Source organism: Ranitomeya variabilis, chromosome 4, assembly GCF_051348905.1.
Source record: "Ranitomeya variabilis isolate aRanVar5 chromosome 4, aRanVar5.hap1, whole genome shotgun sequence".
Classification (NCBI taxonomy): domain Eukaryota; kingdom Metazoa; phylum Chordata; class Amphibia; order Anura; family Dendrobatidae; genus Ranitomeya; species Ranitomeya variabilis.
The window spans coordinates 14734691-14756426 of record NC_135235.1 but is presented as its reverse complement, the minus strand read 5'-3'; the positions used below and the strand labels follow the sequence as shown (position 1 = coordinate 14756426).

Sequence of the window (21736 nt, the reverse complement as noted above, 5' to 3'; positions counted from 1 at the left end):
TCTATAGTGTGACCGCTCTTACAGTACAGAGCTCTATAGTGTCACCGCTCTTACAGTACAGAGCTCTATAGTGTGACCGCTCTTAAAGTACAGAGCTCTATAGTGTGACCGCTCTTACAGTACAGAGCTCTATAGTGTGATCGCTCTTAAAGTACAGAGCTCTATAGTGTGACCGCTCTTACAGTACAGAGCTCTATAGTGTGACCGCTCTTACAGTATAGAGCTCTATAGTGTGACCGCTCTTACAGTACAGAGCTCTATAGTGTGACCGCTCTTACAGTACAGAGCACTATAGTGTGACCGCTCTTACAGTACAGAGCTCTATAGTGTGACCGCTCTTACAGTACAGAGCTCTATAGTGTGACTGCTCCTACAGTACAGAGCTCTATCGTGTGACCGCTCTTATAGTACAGAGCTCTATAGTGTGACCGCTCTTACAGTACAGAGCTCTATAGTGTGACCGCTCTTACAGTACAGAGCTCTATAGTGTGACCGCTCTTACAGTACACAGCTCTATAGTGTGACCGCTCTTACAGTACAGAGCTCTATAGTGTGACCGCTCTTACAGTACAGAGCTCTATAGTGTGACCGCTCTTACAGTACACAGCTCTATAGTGTGACCGCTCTTACAGTACAGAGCTCTATAGTGTGACCGCTCTTACAGTACAGAGCTCTATAGTGTGACCGCTCTTACAGTACAGAGCTCTATAGTGTGACCGCTCTTACAGTACAGAGCTGTATAGTGTGACAGCTCTTACAGTACAGAGCTCTATAGTGTGACCGCTCTTACAGTACAGAGCTCTATAGTGTGACCGCTCTTACAGTACAGAGCTCTATAGTGTGACCGCTCTTACAGTACAGAGCTCTATAGTGTGACCGCTCTTACAGTACAGTGCTCTATAGTGTGACCGCTCTTACAGTACAGAGCTCTATAGTGTGATCGCTCTTACAGTACAGAGCTCTATAGTGTGACCGCTCTTACAGTATAGAGCTCTATAGTGTGATCTCTCTTACATTACAGAGCTCTATAGTGTGACCGCTCTTACAGTACAGAGCTCTATAGTGTGACCGCTCTTACAGTACAGAGCTCTATAGTGTGACCGCTCTTACAGTACAGAGCTCTATAGTGTGACCGCTCTTACAGTACAGAGCTCTATAGTGTGACCGCTCTTACAGTACACAGCTCTATAGTGTGACCGCTCTTACAGTACAGAGCTCTATAGTGTGACCGCTCTTACAGTACACAGCTCTATAGTGTGACCGCTCTTACAGTATAGAGCTCTATAGTGTGACCGCTCTTACAGTACAGAGCTCTATAGTGTGACCGCTCTTACAGTACAGAGCTCTATAGTGTGACCGCTCTTACAGTACACAGCTCTATAGTGTGACCGCTCTTACAGTACAGAGCTCTATAGTGTGACCGCTCTTACAGTACAGAGCTCTATAGTGTGACCGCTCTTACAGTACAGAGCTCTATAGTGTGATCGCTCTTACAGTACAGAGCTCTATAGTGTGACCGCTCTTACAGTATAGAGCTCTATAGTGTGATCTCTCTTACATTACAGAGCTCTATAGTGTGACCGCTCTTACATTAGAGTGTTTGCTGTTTCAGCAGAGATGTGATGAGACCATTCCATCTTCTGATCATTAATATAATAATAACGATGAAACTTTTCTCTGTATTATGATTTTCAGTCTGCTGTGAAGAGAAGCTGAGAATTGGCCAAAAATTTGGCACCTGTGGGCTCTCGTGAGGCCTCTTCTTGCTATAACATTTCTTGCATTGTGTGGGTGCTGTCATGGATGAGAGTGTTTTGCTAAAACCGCTTAGATGCCGCAGCCACTATTGTCCTCTTCACCTAAGTGGGTTAACAATGTATTCTGTGCTCTCTGCCTTTGCATTGTGCCACAATCTTACTTTACATTTCCCTTTGGAGTCAGTAGAGTATATAATATATTATACATTTACTGCTGTTCATATTGACGGACATCCCACATGAGGATGAGCCCTCATAGAATAAGAGAACTAATATTTCTACATTTTCACAATTCAACACGAAATTACGTTTTTTCTTTCAGCAAGTATATATTTCAACCGATGCCCCGGAATGCCATATCTTCCTTACAATGTGATCCTTCAGGCTTTGGCTCTGATGTCTTTATTACCAGCAGTTTATAAGTTCAAAAGAAGTGGCACAAAGAAGACCAAACATGCCGCCATTTCATCTGGAATTGTATCCATAGGTTTCCATATTGCAGGTAAGACGATACAATGCATGATTTCCACCCAGTTATATGTTACTGCTGTAACAGTTACACCCTATTACCACCCGATTATATTCCATAGCTCCCAACCGTCCCTGATACAGAGCGACAGTCACGATTTTGAGATTCTGCCCTGCTGCCATGGCCGGGATCTACTCATCCTGCACTGCAATGAGAAGCAGCAACAACACCCTATCTAGCTTCAGGTCATGCCCCTTCTTCATTAGACCACACCCCCTCTAGATTCCGGTCATGCCCCTTCATCATTAGACCACGCCTATCTAACCTTAAGGCCACGCCCTTTATATTTAGGACTTGCCCCTTCCTTTCATGCCACACCCCTAACCTTCAGGCCTTGCCCGTTAGCTTTAGGTCACATCCCCTCGCTTTCTGCCTCCTACCTATGGACCTCACATGTGAGCAGTTAGGCTATGTTCACACTGGGCATTTTTGCTGTTTTTTTCGCAGTAAAACCTGATCCCTTGGCAGGAAAGAAGCTGCATCAAAAATGCATTTTTGCTGCGTTTTTGGTGCTTTTTTTTTCCTGCGGTTTTGTTATGCTACATTTATCTCTTGTGCATGCTGATAAAGATTAATGCAAAAAAAAATCTTATTTAATTTAAACAGGTTTTGGCACAAAAAAACACAGCAAAACCTGATACCTGTGTTCTTAGGTGTGAATTTTCACCACCCATTACTTTCAATGGGTGAAAAACGTTGGACAAAAGTTGAAAGAAGTGACCTGCTCCATTCTGTAAAAAACGCAGCAAAGCACAAAACCCTGTTGAGAAAAAAAACAAGCTGCGCGCATGGGATTTCAGAAATGTCATAGACTTTGCTGGTACTGTAAAACGCATCTGAAAATTTGCATTAAAAATGCATAAATAAAATGTTGAAAAAATGCCAGTGTGAACTTAGCCTTATACTCCAGAGCACCCCACAACCAGCGCTTGTGTCCTCCTGCAAGTGACGTAACTAGAATCTGCACACACAGGGGCTCAGAGGAAGCAGCCAGGACAGAGCACACAGGGGCTCAGAGGAAACAGCCAGGACAGAGCACACAGGGGCTCAGAGGAAGCAGCCAGGACAGAGCACACAGGGGCTCAGAGGAAACAGCCAGGACAGAGCACACAGGGGCTCAGAGGAAGCAGCCAGGACGGAACACACAGGAGCTCAGAGGAAGCAGCCAGGACAGAGCACACAGGGGCTCAGAGGAAGCAGCCAGGATGGAGCACACAGGAACACAGAGGAAGCAGCCAGGGCAGAGCACACAGGGGCTCAGAGGAAGCAGCCAGGACGGAGCACACAGGGGCTCAGAGGAAGCAGCCAGGACAGAGCACACAGGGGCTCAGAGGAAGCAGCCAGGACGGAACACACAGGAGCTCAGAGGAAGCAGCCAGGACAGAGCACACAGGGGCTCAGAGGAAGCAGCCAGGACAGAGCACACAGGGGCTCAGAGGAAGCAGCCAGGACGGAGCACACAGGGGCTCAGAGGAAGCAGCCAGGACAGAGCACACAGGGGCTCAGAGGAAACAGCCAGGACGGAGCACACAGGGGCTCAGAGGAAGCAGCCAGGACAGAGCACACAGGGGCTCAGAGGAAACAGCCAGGACGGAGCACACAGGGGCTCAGAGGAAGCAGCCAGGACAGAGCACACAGGGGCTCAGGGGAAGCAGCCAGGACAGAGCACACAGGGGCTCAGAGGAAGCAGCCAGGACAGAGCACACAGGGGCTCAGAGGAAGCAGCCAGGACAGAGAACACAGGGGCTCAGAGGAAGCAGCCAGGGCAGAGCACACAGGGGCTCAGAGGAAGCAGCCAGGACGGAACACACAGGGGCTCAGAGGAAACAGCCAGGACGGAACACACAGGAGCTCAGAGGAAGCAGCCAGGACAGAGCACACAGGGGCTCAGAGGAAGCAGCCAGGACAGACCCCAGAGGGGCTCAGAGGAAGCAGCCAGGACAGAGAACACAGGGGCTCAGAGGAAGCAGCCAGGGCAGAGCACACAGGGGCTCAGAGGAAGCAGCCAGGACGGAGCCCACAGGGGCTCAGAGGAAGCAGCCAGGGCAGAGCACACAGGGGCTCAGAGGAAGCAGCCAGGACGGAGCACACAGGGGCTCAGAGGAAGCAGCCAGGACGGAGCACACAGGGGCTCAGAGGAAGCAGCCAGGACAGAGCACACAGGGGCTCAGAGGAAGCAGCCAGGACAGAGAACACAGGGGCTCAGAGGAAGCAGCCAGGATGGAGCACACAGGAGCTCAGAGAAAGCAGCCAGGACGGAGCACACAGGGGCTCAGAGGAAGCAGCCAGGACGGAGCACACAGGGGCTCAGAGGAAACAGCCAGGACGGAGCACACAGGGGCTCAGAGGAAGCAGCCAGGACAGAGCACACAGGGGCTCAGAGGAAGCAGCCAGGACAGAGCACACAGGGGCTCAGAGGAAGCAGCCAGGACGGAGCACACAGGGGCTCAGAGGAAACAGCCAGGACGGAGCACAAGGGGCTCAGAGGAAGCAGCCAGGATGGAGCACACAGGAGCTCAGAGAAAGCAGCCAGGACGGAGCACACAGGGGCTCAGAGAAAGCAGCCAGGACGGAGCACACAGGGGCTCAGAGGAAACAGCCAGGACAGAGCACACAGGGGCTCAGAGGAAGCAGCCAGGACAGAGCACACAGGGGCTCAGAGAAAGCAGCCAGGACGGAGCACACAGGGGCTGCTGCAGGAGGTGATTGATTCTACTTGGTCAGTGCAGAGCTGCTAGATCTTAGCTGCACAACCAGGTCAACTCTGCTGGTAACTTCTGTCTATAACTGCAACTCTAAGGGTACTTTCACACTAGCGTCGGGTTCGGCCCGTCGCAGTGCGTCGGGCCGAGGTCCCCGACGCTAGCGTTGTCTCCGCCGCACAACGGGGGCAGCGGATGCATTTTTCCAGCACATCCGCTGCCCCATTGTGAGGTGTGGGGAAGTGCGGGGAGGTGGGGGCGGAGTTCCGGCCGCGCATGCGCGGTCGGAAAAAGCGGACCGTCGGGAGCAAAAAACGTTACATGTAACGTTTTTTGCTCCCGACGGTCCGCCACAACACGGCGCAACCGTCGCACGACGGTTGCGACGTGTGTCAATGCGTCGCAAATGCGTCGCTAATGTTAGTCAATGCAGAAAAAACGCATACTGCAAGCACTTTTGCAGGATGCGTTTTTTCGGCAAAACGACGCATTGCGACGTATTGCAGTTAACGCCAGTGTGAAAGTAGCCTTAGAGTACGTGCCACGGTCAGGAAGAGCAGCGGTGTGGGCACAGCTCACCTTCGCTGCGTTCTACATTAGACGCACAGTGGATTGGTTTCTATAAGTCCCGTGCCCGCTGTGTTTCTATCTGACGCTGCGTATACTCCCCCTGTGGTGTGAGATTACGAGCCGCAGCGGAGATGCCAGTATCACCCATAGTCATTCATTAGACGCAGTAAATCTGCATGTTTCACTGTACACATCTGGATTTACCTGCATGATTACAACATAGAGAAAATAGAGCGCATCAAAAACGCTGCTGTATCCGATCGGCTGGAGTCACACTAGCAATTTTAAAATCGGTCCGATTTTGATGCAGGAGAGTCGGACAAGTGTAATGCGTTTTTTATGGGAGTACAATTCGATTTTTCAGAGCTAGCATCAGACTTACATCCAACTGCAATGCGATTGTAACATGAGCATTTACATAAAGCAATTCTCTTTTCAAGGAAATATTCTTCAAAACACACATACGGTATATATATATATATATAATAAAAGCTTGCAATTCATGTGCAGCATACAATTACTGTAAATCACAGTGACAGAATAGAATAGATATAATAGATATATACACTAGAATACATAGACATATAGATGTCAGTGACACACACACATATATGTATATACTGTATATTAGATAGAAGAAAATCTGGCAACTCGGCAGCCATGTACTGTAGAATCACTGCAGGAGCCGACAGAATAGAAGAAATGGATTACATACAGTAAATACACATAGAATAGGTAGATGTACAGATGTCTGTGACAAATACAATTAGTAGAATCCTAGAATAGTAGAGTTGGAACGGACATCCTGGGTCATCTGGTCCATCCCCCTGCTCAAAGCAGGATTCACTAAATCATCCCAGATGTCTGTCCAGCCTCTGTTACAGTGTGTGTGCAGCTTATTGTACATGTATTTAATTAATAAAAGATTAATTTTGGGAAAAAAATGGTGTGGTCTCCCGAACAATTTTTGTAACCAGCAGAGGGAAAGCCGACAGCTGGGGGCAGATGTTTATAGCCTGGGAAGGTGGTAATACCCTTGGAGCTTCCCAGGCTATAAATATCAGCTCACAACTGTATACTTTGCCTTTGCCGGCTATGAAAATAAGGGACCCCCAAAAAACTCACGTGGGGTCCCCTTTAATTAATAACCAGCAAAGGCTATGCAGACAGCTGCAAGCTGATATCAATTGCTTAGGAAGGGGCCATGGATACTGCCCCCCCAGGCTAAAAACATCAGCTCTTAGCTGCCCCAGAAAAGGCGCAGCTCTAAGATGCATCAATTCTGGCACTTAGGCTCACTCTTCCCATTTGCCCTGTAGTGGTGGCAAGTGGGGTAAGAGTTGGGGGGGTTGATGTCACCTTTGTATTGTCAGGTGACATCAAGCCCCGAGATTAGTAATGGAGAGGCATCATTAAGACGCCCCCATTACTAATCCCATAGTCACATTGTAAGAAAACACAGACACCCAGAAAAAAGTCCTGTGTGTCTGTGAATGACACAGACTCCTTTAATAATCTTAACTAAACCATACTTATGACCTCGCCCATTACCCCAATGACTTTGTCATCTGCAAGAGGTAAAAAAAAAAAATATTCATCACCTTTCCACAGAGATGCTTTTAATTCATTTGTCCCACGACGGGTCCAGCTCTGCTACATCTAGATGGCAGGCTGCATGGATGTACAGTGGGTACAGTATTCAGACCCCTTTACATTTTTCACTCTTTGTTTCATTGCAGCCATTTGGTAAATTCAAAAAAGTTAATTTTTTCTCATTAATGTTTACTCCATGTTGACTGAAAAAAAACAGAAATGTAGAGATTTTTGAAAATGTATTAAAAAAGAAAAACTGAAATATCACATGGTCATAAGTATTCAGACCCTTTGCTCAGACACTCATATTTAAGTCCCATGCTGTCCATGTCCTTGTGATCCTCCTTGAGATGGTTCTGCTCCTTCATTGGAGTCCAGCTGTAATTAGTCTGATAGGACTTGATTTGGAAAGGCGCACACCTGTCTATATAAGACCTCACAGCTCACAGTGCATGTCAGACCAAATGAGAATCATGAGGTCAAAGGAACTGGCCAAGGAGCTCAGAGACAGTATTGTGGCAAGGCACAGATCTGGCCAAGGGTACAACAGAACTTCTGCAGAACTCAAGGTTCCTAAGAGCACAGTGGCCTCCATAATCCTTAAATGGAAGAAGTTTGGGACCACCAGAAGTCTTCCTAGACCTGGCCGTCCAGCCAAACTGAGCAATCGTGGGAGGAGAGCCTTGGTGAGAGGTAAAGAAGAACCCCAAGATCACTGTGGCTGAGCTCCAGAGATGCAGTAGGGAGATGGGAGAAAGTTCCACAAAGTCAACTATCACTGCAGCCTCCACCAGTCAGACCTTTATGACAGAGTGGCCTGACGGAAGCCTCTCCTCAGTGCAAGACATATGAAAGCATAGAGTTTGCTAAAAAACATAAAGGACTCCCAGACTATGAGAAATAAGATTCTCTGGTCTGATGAGATGAAGATAGACCTTTCTGGTGATAATTCTAAGTGGTATGTGTGGAGAAAACCAGGCACTGCTCATCACCTGCCCAATACAAGCCCAACAGTGAAGCATGGTGGAGGCAGCATCATGCTATGGGGGTGTTTTTCAGCTGCAGGGACAGGACGACTGGTTGTCATTGAAGGAAACATGAATGCAGCCAAGTACAGAGATATCCTGGATGAAAACCTCTTCCAGAGTGCTCTGGACCTCAGACTTGGCCGAAGGTTCACCTTCCAACAAGACAATGACCCTAAGCACACAGCTAAAATAACAAAGGAGCGGCTTCAGAACAACTCTGCGACCATTCCTGACCGGCCCAGCCAGAGCCCTGACCTAACCCCAACTGAGCATCTCTGGAGAGACCTGAAAATGGCGTCCACCAACGTTCACCATCCAACCTGACGGAACTGGAGAGGATCTGCAAGGAAGAATGGCCGAGGATCCCCAAGATGGGGTGCAGAGTGAACATTAAAGAGGAAAAAACTAACTCTTTTGAATTTACCAAATGGCTGCAATGAAACAAAGAGTGAAAATTTTAAAGGGGTCTGAATACTTTCCGTACCCAGTGTATGATGGGACCATACAGCCTGTCATCCAGCAGACACCGTGTGCTCAGTGTCTGCCTGTGAACTCCTATTCCCTGTCTGAGGGCACCAGGAGCGTGAGAAAGTTCTCCTGCTCGCGGTGCCGTCTGACAGATCCAGCGAGTTCATGGCCAATGAACTGAATTCACCTTTCTGACATCAGTGTGAGCCGTGGGAAAATTCTCATAGGTGAAGTGAACTCACTGGCCGTGAACTCGCAGGATCTGAGTATGAGCCCCAACTCTACCGCCCAGTGTTCAGTTGTCTCCAGCCCCAATGTCATATCGGCAGAGTGTACCTCAACATTAGGGCTGCGTTCACACGTGTTTATGTTGTCTCATGAGAGAGGATCGGGCTGATTGTCGTTAGCATAATTAGATCAAACTCTGATGCGAGTGTCAGGGCAGCAGAGGTCCGGAGACCATTATTTCTCCATCTTATCATTGCCAGCGTCCGTGGTAATCAGACTGCACTTGGATGACATCTAAGTGCAGTCTGATGTTTCACTCGCACCCATAGACTTGTGTGGGTGCGCATGATCCGAATATCAGATGCACTCACAGCAGGTCCTGAATCGACATGAGTAAATAATTGCAGATCTGCACTGCGCCATAGTATAGCATTGGGCCGAGCGCTGTCCGATAAAACATCACATAGCTCTCGGCCGTGTTATACTGACACCTTTCTAAAAACTGCACCCCTCAAGGTGCTCAAAACTACATTCGAGAAGTTTATTAACCCTGTAGGTGCTTCACAGGAATTAATGGAATGTGGAAGGAAAAATAAACATTTAATTTTTTTTTCACAAAAATGTTACTTTAGACCCAATTTTTTTTTACTTTCACAAGGGTAACTGGAGAAATGGCTCCATACAGTTTGTTGTGCAATCTCTCCTAAACATGCCGATACCCCGTATGTGGGGGGAAACCAGTGCGCGGCAGAGCTCGGGGCTGTACAGCACTGCCTAGAAATAAGCGAGACTCGGGAGGAGTGGAGCGCCCATATTAGCGCTATGTTTTCGTGTGGTCGCACTGTGTGACTCGGGAGGTTTAGAACATTTCATACAGTAATTGTATATTGCACTGTACTATCGGTATATAATCATAGCGGCAATAAAACTCTATTCCTGTGTAGTATTATATGACCTTTGAGTTGTAGTAGTGGCAAAGTCTAGTAGCAGCATTATATCACTAGTGAGAACTTGTAGTATTATCTGTTTAGTATATAATAGTAAACTAACAGCAGTAGTAAACAATAGAAAAGCAACAGTGTAGAAGTAATGGTAATTATATCACTGTGATAGCAACAATACATTACAGATCAGCAGTGGTAAATAATAGTAAAGCTGCTGTCATCCACAGATCCCCCATAACAGTGCATCATCCACAGATCCCCCATAACAGTGCTTCACCCACAGATCCCCCATAACAGTGCTTCACCCACAGATCCCCCATAACAGTGCTTCACCCACAGATCCCCCATAACAGTGCATCATCCACAGATCCCCATAACAGTGTGTCAGCCACAGATCCCCCATAACAGTGCTTCGCTTCACCCTCAGATCCCCATAACAGTGTGTCATCTACAGATCCCCCATAACAGTGCATCATCCACAGATCCCCCATAACAGTGCTTCACCCACAGATCCCCCATAACAGTGCATCATCCACAGACCCCCCATAACAGTGCATCATCCACAGATCCCCCATAACAGTGCATCATCCACAGATCCCCCATAACAGTGCATCATCACACAGATCCCCCATAACAGTGCATCATCCACAGACCCCCCATAACAGTGCATCATCCACAGATCCCCCATAACAGTGCATCATCCACAGATCCCCCATAACAGTGCATCATCACACAGATCCCCCATAACAGTGCATCATCCACAGACCCCCCATAACAGTGCATCATCCACAGATCCCCCATAACAGTGCATCATCCACAGATCCCCCATAACAGTGCATCATCACACAGATCCCCCATAACAGTGCATCATCCACAGACCCCCCATAACAGTGCATCATCCACAGATCCCCCATAACAGTGCATCATCACACAGATCCCCATAACAGTGCATCATCCACAGATCCCCCATAACAGTGCATCATCACACAGATCCCCATAACAGTGCATCATCCACAGACCCCCCATAACAGTGCATCATCCACAGATCCCCCATAACAGTGCATCATCCACAGATCCCCCATAACAGTGCATCATCCACAGATCCCCCATAACAGTGCATCATCCACAGACCCCCCATAACAGTGCATCATCCACAGACCCCCCATAACAGTGCATCATCCACAGACCCCCCATAACAGTGCATCATCACACAGATCCCCATAACAGTGCATCATCCACAGACCCCCCCATAACAGTGCATCATCCAGACCCCCCATAACAGTGCATCATCCACAGACCCCCCATAACAGTGCATCATCCACAGACCCCACATAACAGTGCATCATCCACAGATCCATTTTTTATAAATAAATATTCTGACTATGTTATTTCTGTGCTTTCTGCAGGTTGTGTCATTGTTTCCTTTAGAGATTCTTACTATAGCCAGTGTCACAATGTTCTGCTCATCTGTGAAATGTATTTTACTATCGTCAACTGTGGCGTAGCGGCGCTCGTCTGTCTGTGCCTCCTCATTGTCTTCCTGGTGAAATGCTTCTCCTCCAGCAGGTAACTATTCTTACATTGTGTCAGCAAGTTCAGATTTCTGTTTTCCTTTCACAATGGACATGCCTCTCTTCTTCCTTGATGTCTTACAATATAATATTCCATATATTGTCCTGTCTGCCGCATACTATATTACATCTGAGAGTGAAAAGAGAGACAGCGCTATATGAGAAGCCCCCAATGCACGGACTGAACCCACCAATATCGAGGGTCCTGGCCGACACTCTAATGAGAGAATAGGTTGTATAGTAATTGTCTGGGCACTCGTGTATGGTGGGCTTTATATTACTGATACCACTGCCACAGTAGGTGAACTAAATAATGGTGTATTAGTGATATACAGTGCTCACATAAAGTATTACATCCTTTACCCCTATATAAGTAACATTCCCAAGTGTTCTAATAGTGTCCTATAGTGCACATGTTCATTACCATCCCCAGGTAAAGTGTCACATAGTTTCTAGATACATTGTATCTTCAGCTAATATATGAATGCATGTATACACTGTAGGGATTCACGCTCTCAGGTAGGCATTAGGCAGCGTTCACACAGGAGATGTGGTTTGGTCCAGACAGCTGCAGTTTTATTGCTTTCATAAAACCCCAAGGGATTCAAAACCCAAAACAGCCTCTTCTGGGCACAAAGGTATCACAGCAAATAAACCGTTCATTCAGAAGCACATATACAGTATGTCAGTGCAGCTCACCCCATAAGAGTACAGTCCTTTCTCCTTTACACACATAAGAGGCTGATCCCACCAGTCTCATTATCACCTTCAGCCAGAGATCCAACAGATTCCAGCACTAAACAGAAGTGTTCAACTCCATGCTCAGTTCACACTGAACAGGCTGCAGCTCCCACACATTACTCTGCAGCTCCAACACACAGACTGCCCAGCTTTCCTCACTGACCCGTGCAGTCTCTATTCAGAGAGAGACTCGGGTTTGTCTTTCTCCCAGCTACAGCTCACATTATGGCTGGTCACTCACCAGCAGCACATGCGACTCTGCTCTACATCCAGCAAACTGACACAAGGTGAACTCATGTCCTGGTTCCTAGTCATAACTAGCCAAGTGCATCTAATCAAGATCGGCAGGGCTAGGATTTATTTTAGTCCTACCTGGCTTTGCAAGAACACACACTCCTCAACAATGACATTGTAACACCAAGAGGGAAAAGCGGGGGGAAAGATGGAGCCCGCAGGATGGAGATATTACTGGTCTGCAAATGATGGAAAAATGGAAAATAAATTTACAAACCATCTGGATTATTCAGTCCAAAGTGTGAGCCTTGTGCAGACATCCCGGCACCTCCGGCCTCGGCTGCTGTCACTGAGGTTATTAATGGTTGTTTGAGGAAGGTTCTGCTGTTGGATGCACATGGGCAAAACATCAAGATCCACTGCTGGCAGCTGCTGTATAATCACCGACCAATAACATCCCTGATGTGCTTGATGGCAGGCAAGTCCTAGACAGTGTCCAGATATTTACTATACTATGGTCAGATACTACTATAATGTGTCGAGATATTACTGTGGAGTTACTGTATACTACTATAGAGTGTCCAGATATGTACTTTGCTCAGATAAATTATACAATATCCAGATACTATTGCTGTACAGTACCCGTGTTATTATACAGTGTCCATATATGATTGCTGTACAGTGCCCATATACTACCAGAGTGCCCATATACTACCATACAGTGCCCAGATACTATTACCATACAGTGCCCATATACTACCATACAGTGCCCAGATACTATTACCATACAGTACCAATATACTACCATACAGTGCCCAGATACTATTACTATACAATGCCCAGATACTATTACCATACAGTACCCATGTGTTACTATACAGTGTCCATATACTAACATACAGTGCCCAGATACGATTGCTCTACAGTACCCATATACTACCATACAATGCCCATATACTACCATATAGTGCCCAGATACTATTGTTGTACAGTATCCATATACTACCATACAGTGCCCATATACTATTACCATACAGTACCCATATGTTACTATACAGTGCTCACATACTATTACCATACAGTACCCATATGTTACTATACAGTACCCATATACTACCATACAGCATCCAGATACTACCATACAGTGCCCATATACTATTGCTGTACAGTACCCATATACTACCATACAGTACCCATATACTCCCATACAGTACCCATATTCTACCATACAGTGCCCATATACTACCATACAGTACCCACATACTACCATACAGTGCCCATATACTATTACCATACAGTACCCATATGTTACTGCACAGTACCCATATACCATACAGTGCCCATTTACTACCATACAGTGCCCAGATACTACTGCTGTACAGTACCCATATAATACCATACAGTACCCATATACTACCATACAGTGCCCAGATACTATTGCTGTACAGTGCACATATACTACCATACAGTGTCCATATACTACCATACTGTGCCCATATACTACCATACAGTGCCCAGATACTATTGCTGTACAGTGCCCATATGTTACTGCACAGTACCCATATAATACCATACAGTACCCATATACTACCATACAGTGCCCAGATACTATTGCTGTACAGTGCACATATACTACCATACAGTGTCCATATACTACCATACAGTGCCCATATACTACCATACAGTGCCCATATTCTACCATACAGTACCCATATACTACCATACAGTGCCCAGATACTATTGCTGTACAGTGCCCATATGTTACTGCACAGTACCCATATAATACCATACAGTGCCCATATACTACCATACAGTGCCCAGATACTATTGCTGTACAGTGCCCATATGTTACTGCACAGTACCCATATAATACCATACAGTACCCATACACTACCATACAGTGCCCATATACTACCATACAGTGCCCATATTCTACCATACAGTACCCATATACTACCATACAGTGCCCAGATACTATTGCTGTACAGTGCCCATATGTTACTGCACAGTACCCATATAATACCATACAGTGCCCATATACTACCATACAGTGCCCATATACTATTGCTGTACAGTGCCCATATGTTACTGCACAGTACCCATATAATACCATACAGTACCCATACACTACCATACAGTGCCCATATACTACCATACAGTGCCCATATTCTACCATACAGTACCCATATACTACCATACAGTGCCCAGATACTATTGCTGTACAGTGCCCATATGTTACTGCACAGTACCCATATAATACCATACAGTGCCCATATACTACCATACAGTGCCCATATACTATTGCTGTACAGTGCCCATATGTTACTGCACAGTACCCATATAATACCATACAGTGCCCATATACTACCATACAGTGCCCATATACTATTGCTGTACAGTGCCCATATGTTACTGCACAGTACCCATATAATACCATACAGTACCCATATACTACCATACAGTGCCCAGATACTATTGCTGTACAGTGCACATATACTACCATACAGTGTCCATATACTACCATACAGTGCCCATATACTACCATACAGTGCCCATATTCTACCATACAGTACCCATATACTACCATACAGTGCCCAGATACTATTGCTGTACAGTGCCCATATGTTACTGCACAGTACCCATATAATACCATACAGTGCCCATATACTACCATACAGTGCCCAGATACTATTGCTGTACAGTGCCCATATGTTACTGCACAGTACCCATATAATACCATACAGTACCCATACACTACCATACAGTGCCCATATACTACCATACAGTGCCCATATTCTACCATACAGTACCCATATACTACCATACAGTGCCCAGATACTATTGCTGTACAGTGCCCATATGTTACTGCACAGTACCCATATAATACCATACAGTGCCCATATACTACCATACAGTGCCCATATACTATTGCTGTACAGTGCCCATATGTTACTGCACAGTACCCATATAATACCATACAGTACCCATACACTACCATACAGTGCCCATATACTACCATACAGTGCCCATATTCTACCATACAGTACCCATATACTACCATACAGTGCCCAGATACTATTGCTGTACAGTGCCCATATGTTACTGCACAGTACCCATATAATACCATACAGTGCCCATATACTACCATACAGTGCCCATATACTATTGCTGTACAGTGCCCATATGTTACTGCACAGTACCCATATAATACCATACAGTGCCCATATACTACCATACAGTGCCCATATACTATTGCTGTACAGTGCCCATATGTTACTGCACAGTACCCATATAATACCATACAGTACCCATATACTACCATACAGTGCCCAGATACTATTGCTGTACAGTACCCATATGTTACCATACAGCATCCAGATACTACCAAGCGGTGCATAGATAAGTATACAAATCCCAAATATCTCCATGTTTATCAACATACATCAAGAACAGGGGGGAATAAATTGTGTCCTAGTGATTTCTATGTTCTTTTTTGCAGTGATCCTGCTCCAGCAGATAATGCCTGATCGATTCCCCTCTGGGCGGCGCTCACAATTATGCTGTTAGTTATTGGAAACAGTCAGCAGGTTTGTTGCCGGACCTCCCAGCTTTGCTACGTTCTTATAATACAGATGGAGGCTTCATAGTGAGCGCAGCTCTGGAGCATAAAGCAGGATGTGTTACCTGACATTTGTTTGTTTATTTTAAATGTTACTTTGTGATCGTTGTTTGTGTAGCGAATATTTCAGATGTTTTTATAATAAACGTCTCGTTGCAGTTTCTCAGCGGCTCTAGATCACTAAGTGTAAATCATGCGGCATACGGTGTGTTCATTAATTTTCATACAGAAAAATGTTCTTGGCCAAATTTTTTGGTCACCATAAAATGTGAAAATAAAAGAAATGTGTGGTTTTATATCTCCTTTATTCCCAATGGGAGACGAAAGAAAGAATAAAGCAATAAAGCAGAAAACAGAGCGTCGCCATGTGTCCATGACTCTTATGTGTCCACCGCTCCATCTCTCCTCCTCTCTACCCCTCCATCTCCCCTACTCTCTGCTCCTCCACCTCTTCACCCCTCCACCTCTGTACTTCTCCACATCTCCACGTCTCGACCTGTTCACCTATCCACCCCCACCCCTCTACCTTTCCACATCTTGACCCTTCCACCCCTCCACCACCAACCTCTCCACCTCCCCATCCCCCACCCCTCTTCACCTCCACCCCTATACATCTCCACCTCTCCATCCCTCCACCTTTCTATACCTCCACCCATCCTCTCCTCCATCTCTCTACCACATAGCTTCTCCACCCCTTCACTTCTCCATTCCACCACCCTCTGCCCCTCTACCTTTCCACATCTTGACCCTTCCACCCCTCCACCACCAACCTCTCCACCTCCCCATCCCCCACCCCTCTTCACCTCCACCCCTATACATCTCCACCTCTCCATCCCTCCACCTTTCTATACCTCCACCCATCCTCTCCTCCATCTCTCTACCACATAGCTTCTCCACCCCTTCACTTCTCCATTCCACCACCCTCTGCCCCTCTACCTTTCCACATCTTGACCCTTCCACCCCTCCACCACCAACCTCTCCACCTCCCCATCCCCCACCCCTTTTCACCTCCACCCCTATACATCTCCACCTTTCTATACCTCCACCCATCCTCTCCTCCATCTCTCTACCACATAGCTTCTCCACCCCTTCACTTCTCCATTCCACCACCCTCTGCCCCTCTACCTTTCCACATCTTGACCCTTCCACCCCTCCACCACCAACCCCTCCACCTCTCCAAGCATCCACCTCCATGCCATTCCAAGTCGCCATCCCTCCACCTCCCCATCCCCCACCCAGCTACACCTCCACTCTCCACCCCTATACGTCTCCACCCCTTCACATCTACACCTCTCCATCCCTCCACCTCTCTACCACATAGCTTCTCCACCCCTTCACTTCTCCATTCCTCTACCTCTGCAGATGGTGCCTGTATGAATAATTGAACCTAGTTGTATATAGTTGTAGATGGACATACTATGTGCTACATTATGTTTGTCACTTCATCACGACGCTAAAAATATATCTCCCATGAATATCGGATCGATGCAAATCGCAATATTCATCACTGATCACTGGCTCCATAGTGTCTGAGATAATTCATTTGGACAGAGGAAGCTCTTGCCTTGGGGATTCTCCACCTCTTGAGTATACGAAACCTAGACTTGGTGGCCAGCTCTCAGCAGATCACCTGCTTTAATTGCCTGTTCATGGCAGGAGGTCCTACTTCAATGAAGGTTGAAGTGTCAGTTCTTTCTCACTTCCCCAGTTATAATTAATCCCATATATTCAATGTGAGGGTGTTATGTCCTCTTTTTGGAGATGCCTTTATGGACTTTACCATTTTTCTCTTCGACAAAAATATGTATCAAAGACGTCCTCAGTGATATAAGCCTGGAAGTAAGTTCCAGTACGTATAGTGCTGAGAGTGTTAATAGGGTGTGTCAACAACTGGGTATACGAGCAGTCAGACAGATGGGTGGGACTGACTGTTCACGTATCCCCACCCCGGGGTGTGGTATGGCAGATATAAGAAGGTCCAGCTGTATCATTATGACACAGTATGTGGAGGGAAGATGTCTCCATTAGATGCTAATGAGCTTACCAGAACAATACAAAAGTGCCGATATTTAGACAGTTTATTTTGTTTTTTTGTTTATCTGCACCGAAAGGCTGTTTATTTCCTATGTTTAAGGCATAGTTTATGGAGTGTTAATGAACCAGCCCGGATGTTTTATCTAAACTGCTTCCCGTGCCTGCCTAAGCCACAACTCAGTGAGTGGAAACTTTACAATATATATAAAACCATATACATCAAGGTGCAGATTAAAGTCTTACTTTGCTTGGAGAAATCATGTTTGCTATTTAATAGAAATCCATGGTTGAAATTATATGCTAATTGTATGCTAATGAGTTGCAGGTGCAGTGGGCGGGCGCAGCACTTACAGCTTTCTGTGTTTTTGTGGAGCCAGACTGATACATTTTGTTACATTTTAAAGTGAGGTTTCAGCACCTCGGACAGTTCGCAGAGTTCATTACTGTTTTACATTTAGAGTTACAGAGATTATTTAAAGCGAACCTGTCATCAGGATTGTGATAAGTAAAGTACATGTATTGTCAGGTCGCGCTGTTACACTGATTAAAATGATACCTGGGTTGAATAAATCTATCCAAGAAATCCTCCCGCAGCAGCTGCAACTAATTAGCATACAATTAGCATACAATTAGCATACAATTTCAACCATGGATTTCCCTAAAACAGCAAAACTGATTTCTACCAGCAAGGTAAGGATTTATTCAGCATGAAAGCGTCTTTACATACAGCCCACTAGTTTGAGGTCTAAACTCCTGATACCAGGTGATGGAGCCGGAGACATTGACGCCAGCACTGATTGGGCACTAGGCTCACGTGTCACCGCAACCGCACAAGACCCCCGGGGAGAGCGGGTGCCGACACCGCGAGAACGCCGCCAGGGAGGGAGGGGAGTACAGGCTTCATTATCTTATTGGGGCCAAACATTTAGATCACGATGAGGTTGTCCTAGTGGTGGACGACCCCTTTATATAATCTCTGTTAAACGTTGCTAAATGTAAAACTCCTTGTTTAACAATAATGAACAATGTGAACTGTCCGAGGTGCTGAAACCTGACTTTAGGAAATGTAACAAAATGTATCAGTCCATAGAAACAATGAAAACTTCAGAGCGTTTGTACAGGACGAGTCCTGTGTATCCGTCATTATCTTGTCTGGCAGCCATCATAACTGTAAAGAAATGAAGGGCGAGAAAGGAAACGTAGAGAGAAGAGAAGAGAGAGCAAACCTGACAGCTATAGAGCCGCCAATCAGAGACTCATATGTACAGCTGGTATAACCTGTGGATCTCCTGTATATAATTATATATGTGCAGCCGGTATAACCTGGGCATCTCCTGTATATAATTATATATCTACAGCTGGTATAACCTGGGCACCTCCTGTATATAATTATATATGTACAGCTTGTATAACCTGGGCATCTCTTGTATATAATTATATATGTGCAGCTGGTATAACCTGGACATCTCCTGTATATAATTATATATGTACAGCTGGTATAACCTGGTCATCTCCTGTATATAATTATGTATGCGCAGCTGGTATAACCTGGGTATCTCCTGTATGTAATTATATATGCACAGCTGGTATAACCTGAGCATCTCCTGTATATAATTATATATGTACAGCCGGTATAACCTGGGTATTTCCTGTATGTAATTATATATGCACACCTGGTATAACCTGGGCATCTCCTTTATATAATTATATATGTACAGCCGGTATAACCTGGGTATCTCCTGTATGTAATTATATATGCACAGCTGGTATAACCTGGGCATGTCCTGTATATAATTATACATGCACAGCTGGTATAACCTGGGTATCTCCTGTATATAATCATATACTGTATGTGCAGCTGGTATAACCTGGGCATCTCCTGTATATAATTATTTATGTGCAGCTGGTATAACCTGGGCATCTCCTGTATATAATTATTTATGCACAACTGGTATAACCTGGGCATCTCCTGTATACACTTATATATCTACAGCTGGTATAACCTGGGTATCTCCTGTATATAATTATATATGTACAGCTGGTATAACTTGGGCATCTCCTGTATCTAATTATATATGTACAACCGGTATAACCTGGGTATCTCCTTTATGTAATTATATATGCACAGCTGGTATAACCTGGGTATCTCCTGTATATAAGTACAGCTGGTATAACCTGGGCATCTCCTGTATATAATTATATATGTACAGCTGGTATAATCTGGGCATCTCCTGTATATAATTATATATACAGCTGGTATATCCTGGGCATCTCCTGTGTATAATTATACATGTACAGCCGGTATGACCTGGGTATCTCCTGTATATAATTATATATGTACAGCTGGTATAACCTGGGTATCTCCTGTATATAATTATATATGTACAGCTGGTATAACCTGGGTATCTCCTGTATATAATTATATATGTACAGCTGGTATAACCTGGGCATCTCCTGTATATAATTATATATGTACAGCTGGTATAACCTGGGCATCTCCTGTATATAATTATATATGTACAGCTGGTATAACCTGGGCATCTCCTGTATATAATTATATATGTACAGCTGGTATAACCTGGGCATCTCCTGTATATAATTATATATGTACAGCTGGTATAACCTGGGTATCTCCTGTATATAATTATACATGTACAGCTGGTATAACCTGGGTATCTCCTGTATATAATTACATATGTACAGCTGGGCTGGTATAACCTGGGTATCTCCTGTATATAATTATATATGTACAGCTGGTATAACCTGGGCATCTCCTGTATATAATTATATATGTACAGCTGGTATAACCTGGGTATCTCCTGTATATAATTATATATGTACAGCTGGTATAACCTGGGTATCTCCTATATATAATTATACATGTACAGCCGGTATAACCTGGGTATCTCCTGTATATAATTATATATGTACAGCCGGTATAACCTGGGCATCTCCTGTATATAATTATATATGTACAGCCGGTATAACCTGGGTATCTCCTTTATGTAATTATATATGCACAGCTGGTATAACCTGGGTATCTCCTGTATATAAGTACAGCTGGTATAACCTGGGCATGTCCTGTATATAATTATACATGCACAGCTGGTATAACCTGGGTATCTCCTGTATATAATCATATACTGTATGTGCAGCTGGTATAACCTGGGCATCTCCTGTATATAATTATTTATGTGCAGCTGGTATAACCTGGGCATCTCCTGTATATAATTATTTATGCACAACTGGTATAACCTGGGCATCTCCTGTATACACTTATATATCTACAGCTGGTATAACCTGGGTATCTCCTGTATATAATTATATATGTACAGCTGGTATAACTTGGGCATCTCCTGTATCTAATTATATATGTACAACCGGTATAACCTGGGTATCTCCTTTATGTAATTATATATGCACAGCTGGTATAACCTGGGTATCTCCTGTATATAAGTACAGCTGGTATAACCTGGGCATCTCCTGTATATAATTATATATGTACAGCTGGTATAATCTGGGCATCTCCTGTATATAATTATATATACAGCTGGTATATCCTGGGCATCTCCTGTGTATAATTATACATGTACAGCCGGTATGACCTGGGTATCTCCTGTATATAATTATATATGTACAGCTGGTATAACCTGGGTATCTCCTGTATATAATTATATATGTACAGCTGGTATAACCTGGGTATCTCCTGTATATAATT

General features: G+C 45.1%; 1 protein-coding gene across 1 annotated transcript in view; it reads left to right on the top strand.

Annotated features, from left to right (window-relative positions):
* LOC143768328 (uncharacterized) overlaps positions 1-15966 on the top strand; it is a 59054-nt gene extending 43088 nt beyond the window's left edge. Inside the window, exons 4-6 of the mRNA XM_077257015.1 lie at positions 2080-2259; positions 11226-11385; positions 15865-15966. Coding sequence (XP_077113130.1) covers positions 2080-2259; positions 11226-11385; positions 15865-15892 — 368 coding nt within the window. The 3' untranslated portion in view covers positions 15893-15966. The remainder of the gene's footprint in view (positions 1-2079; positions 2260-11225; positions 11386-15864) is intronic.
* The last annotated feature ends 5770 nt before the right edge of the window (positions 15967-21736 follow it).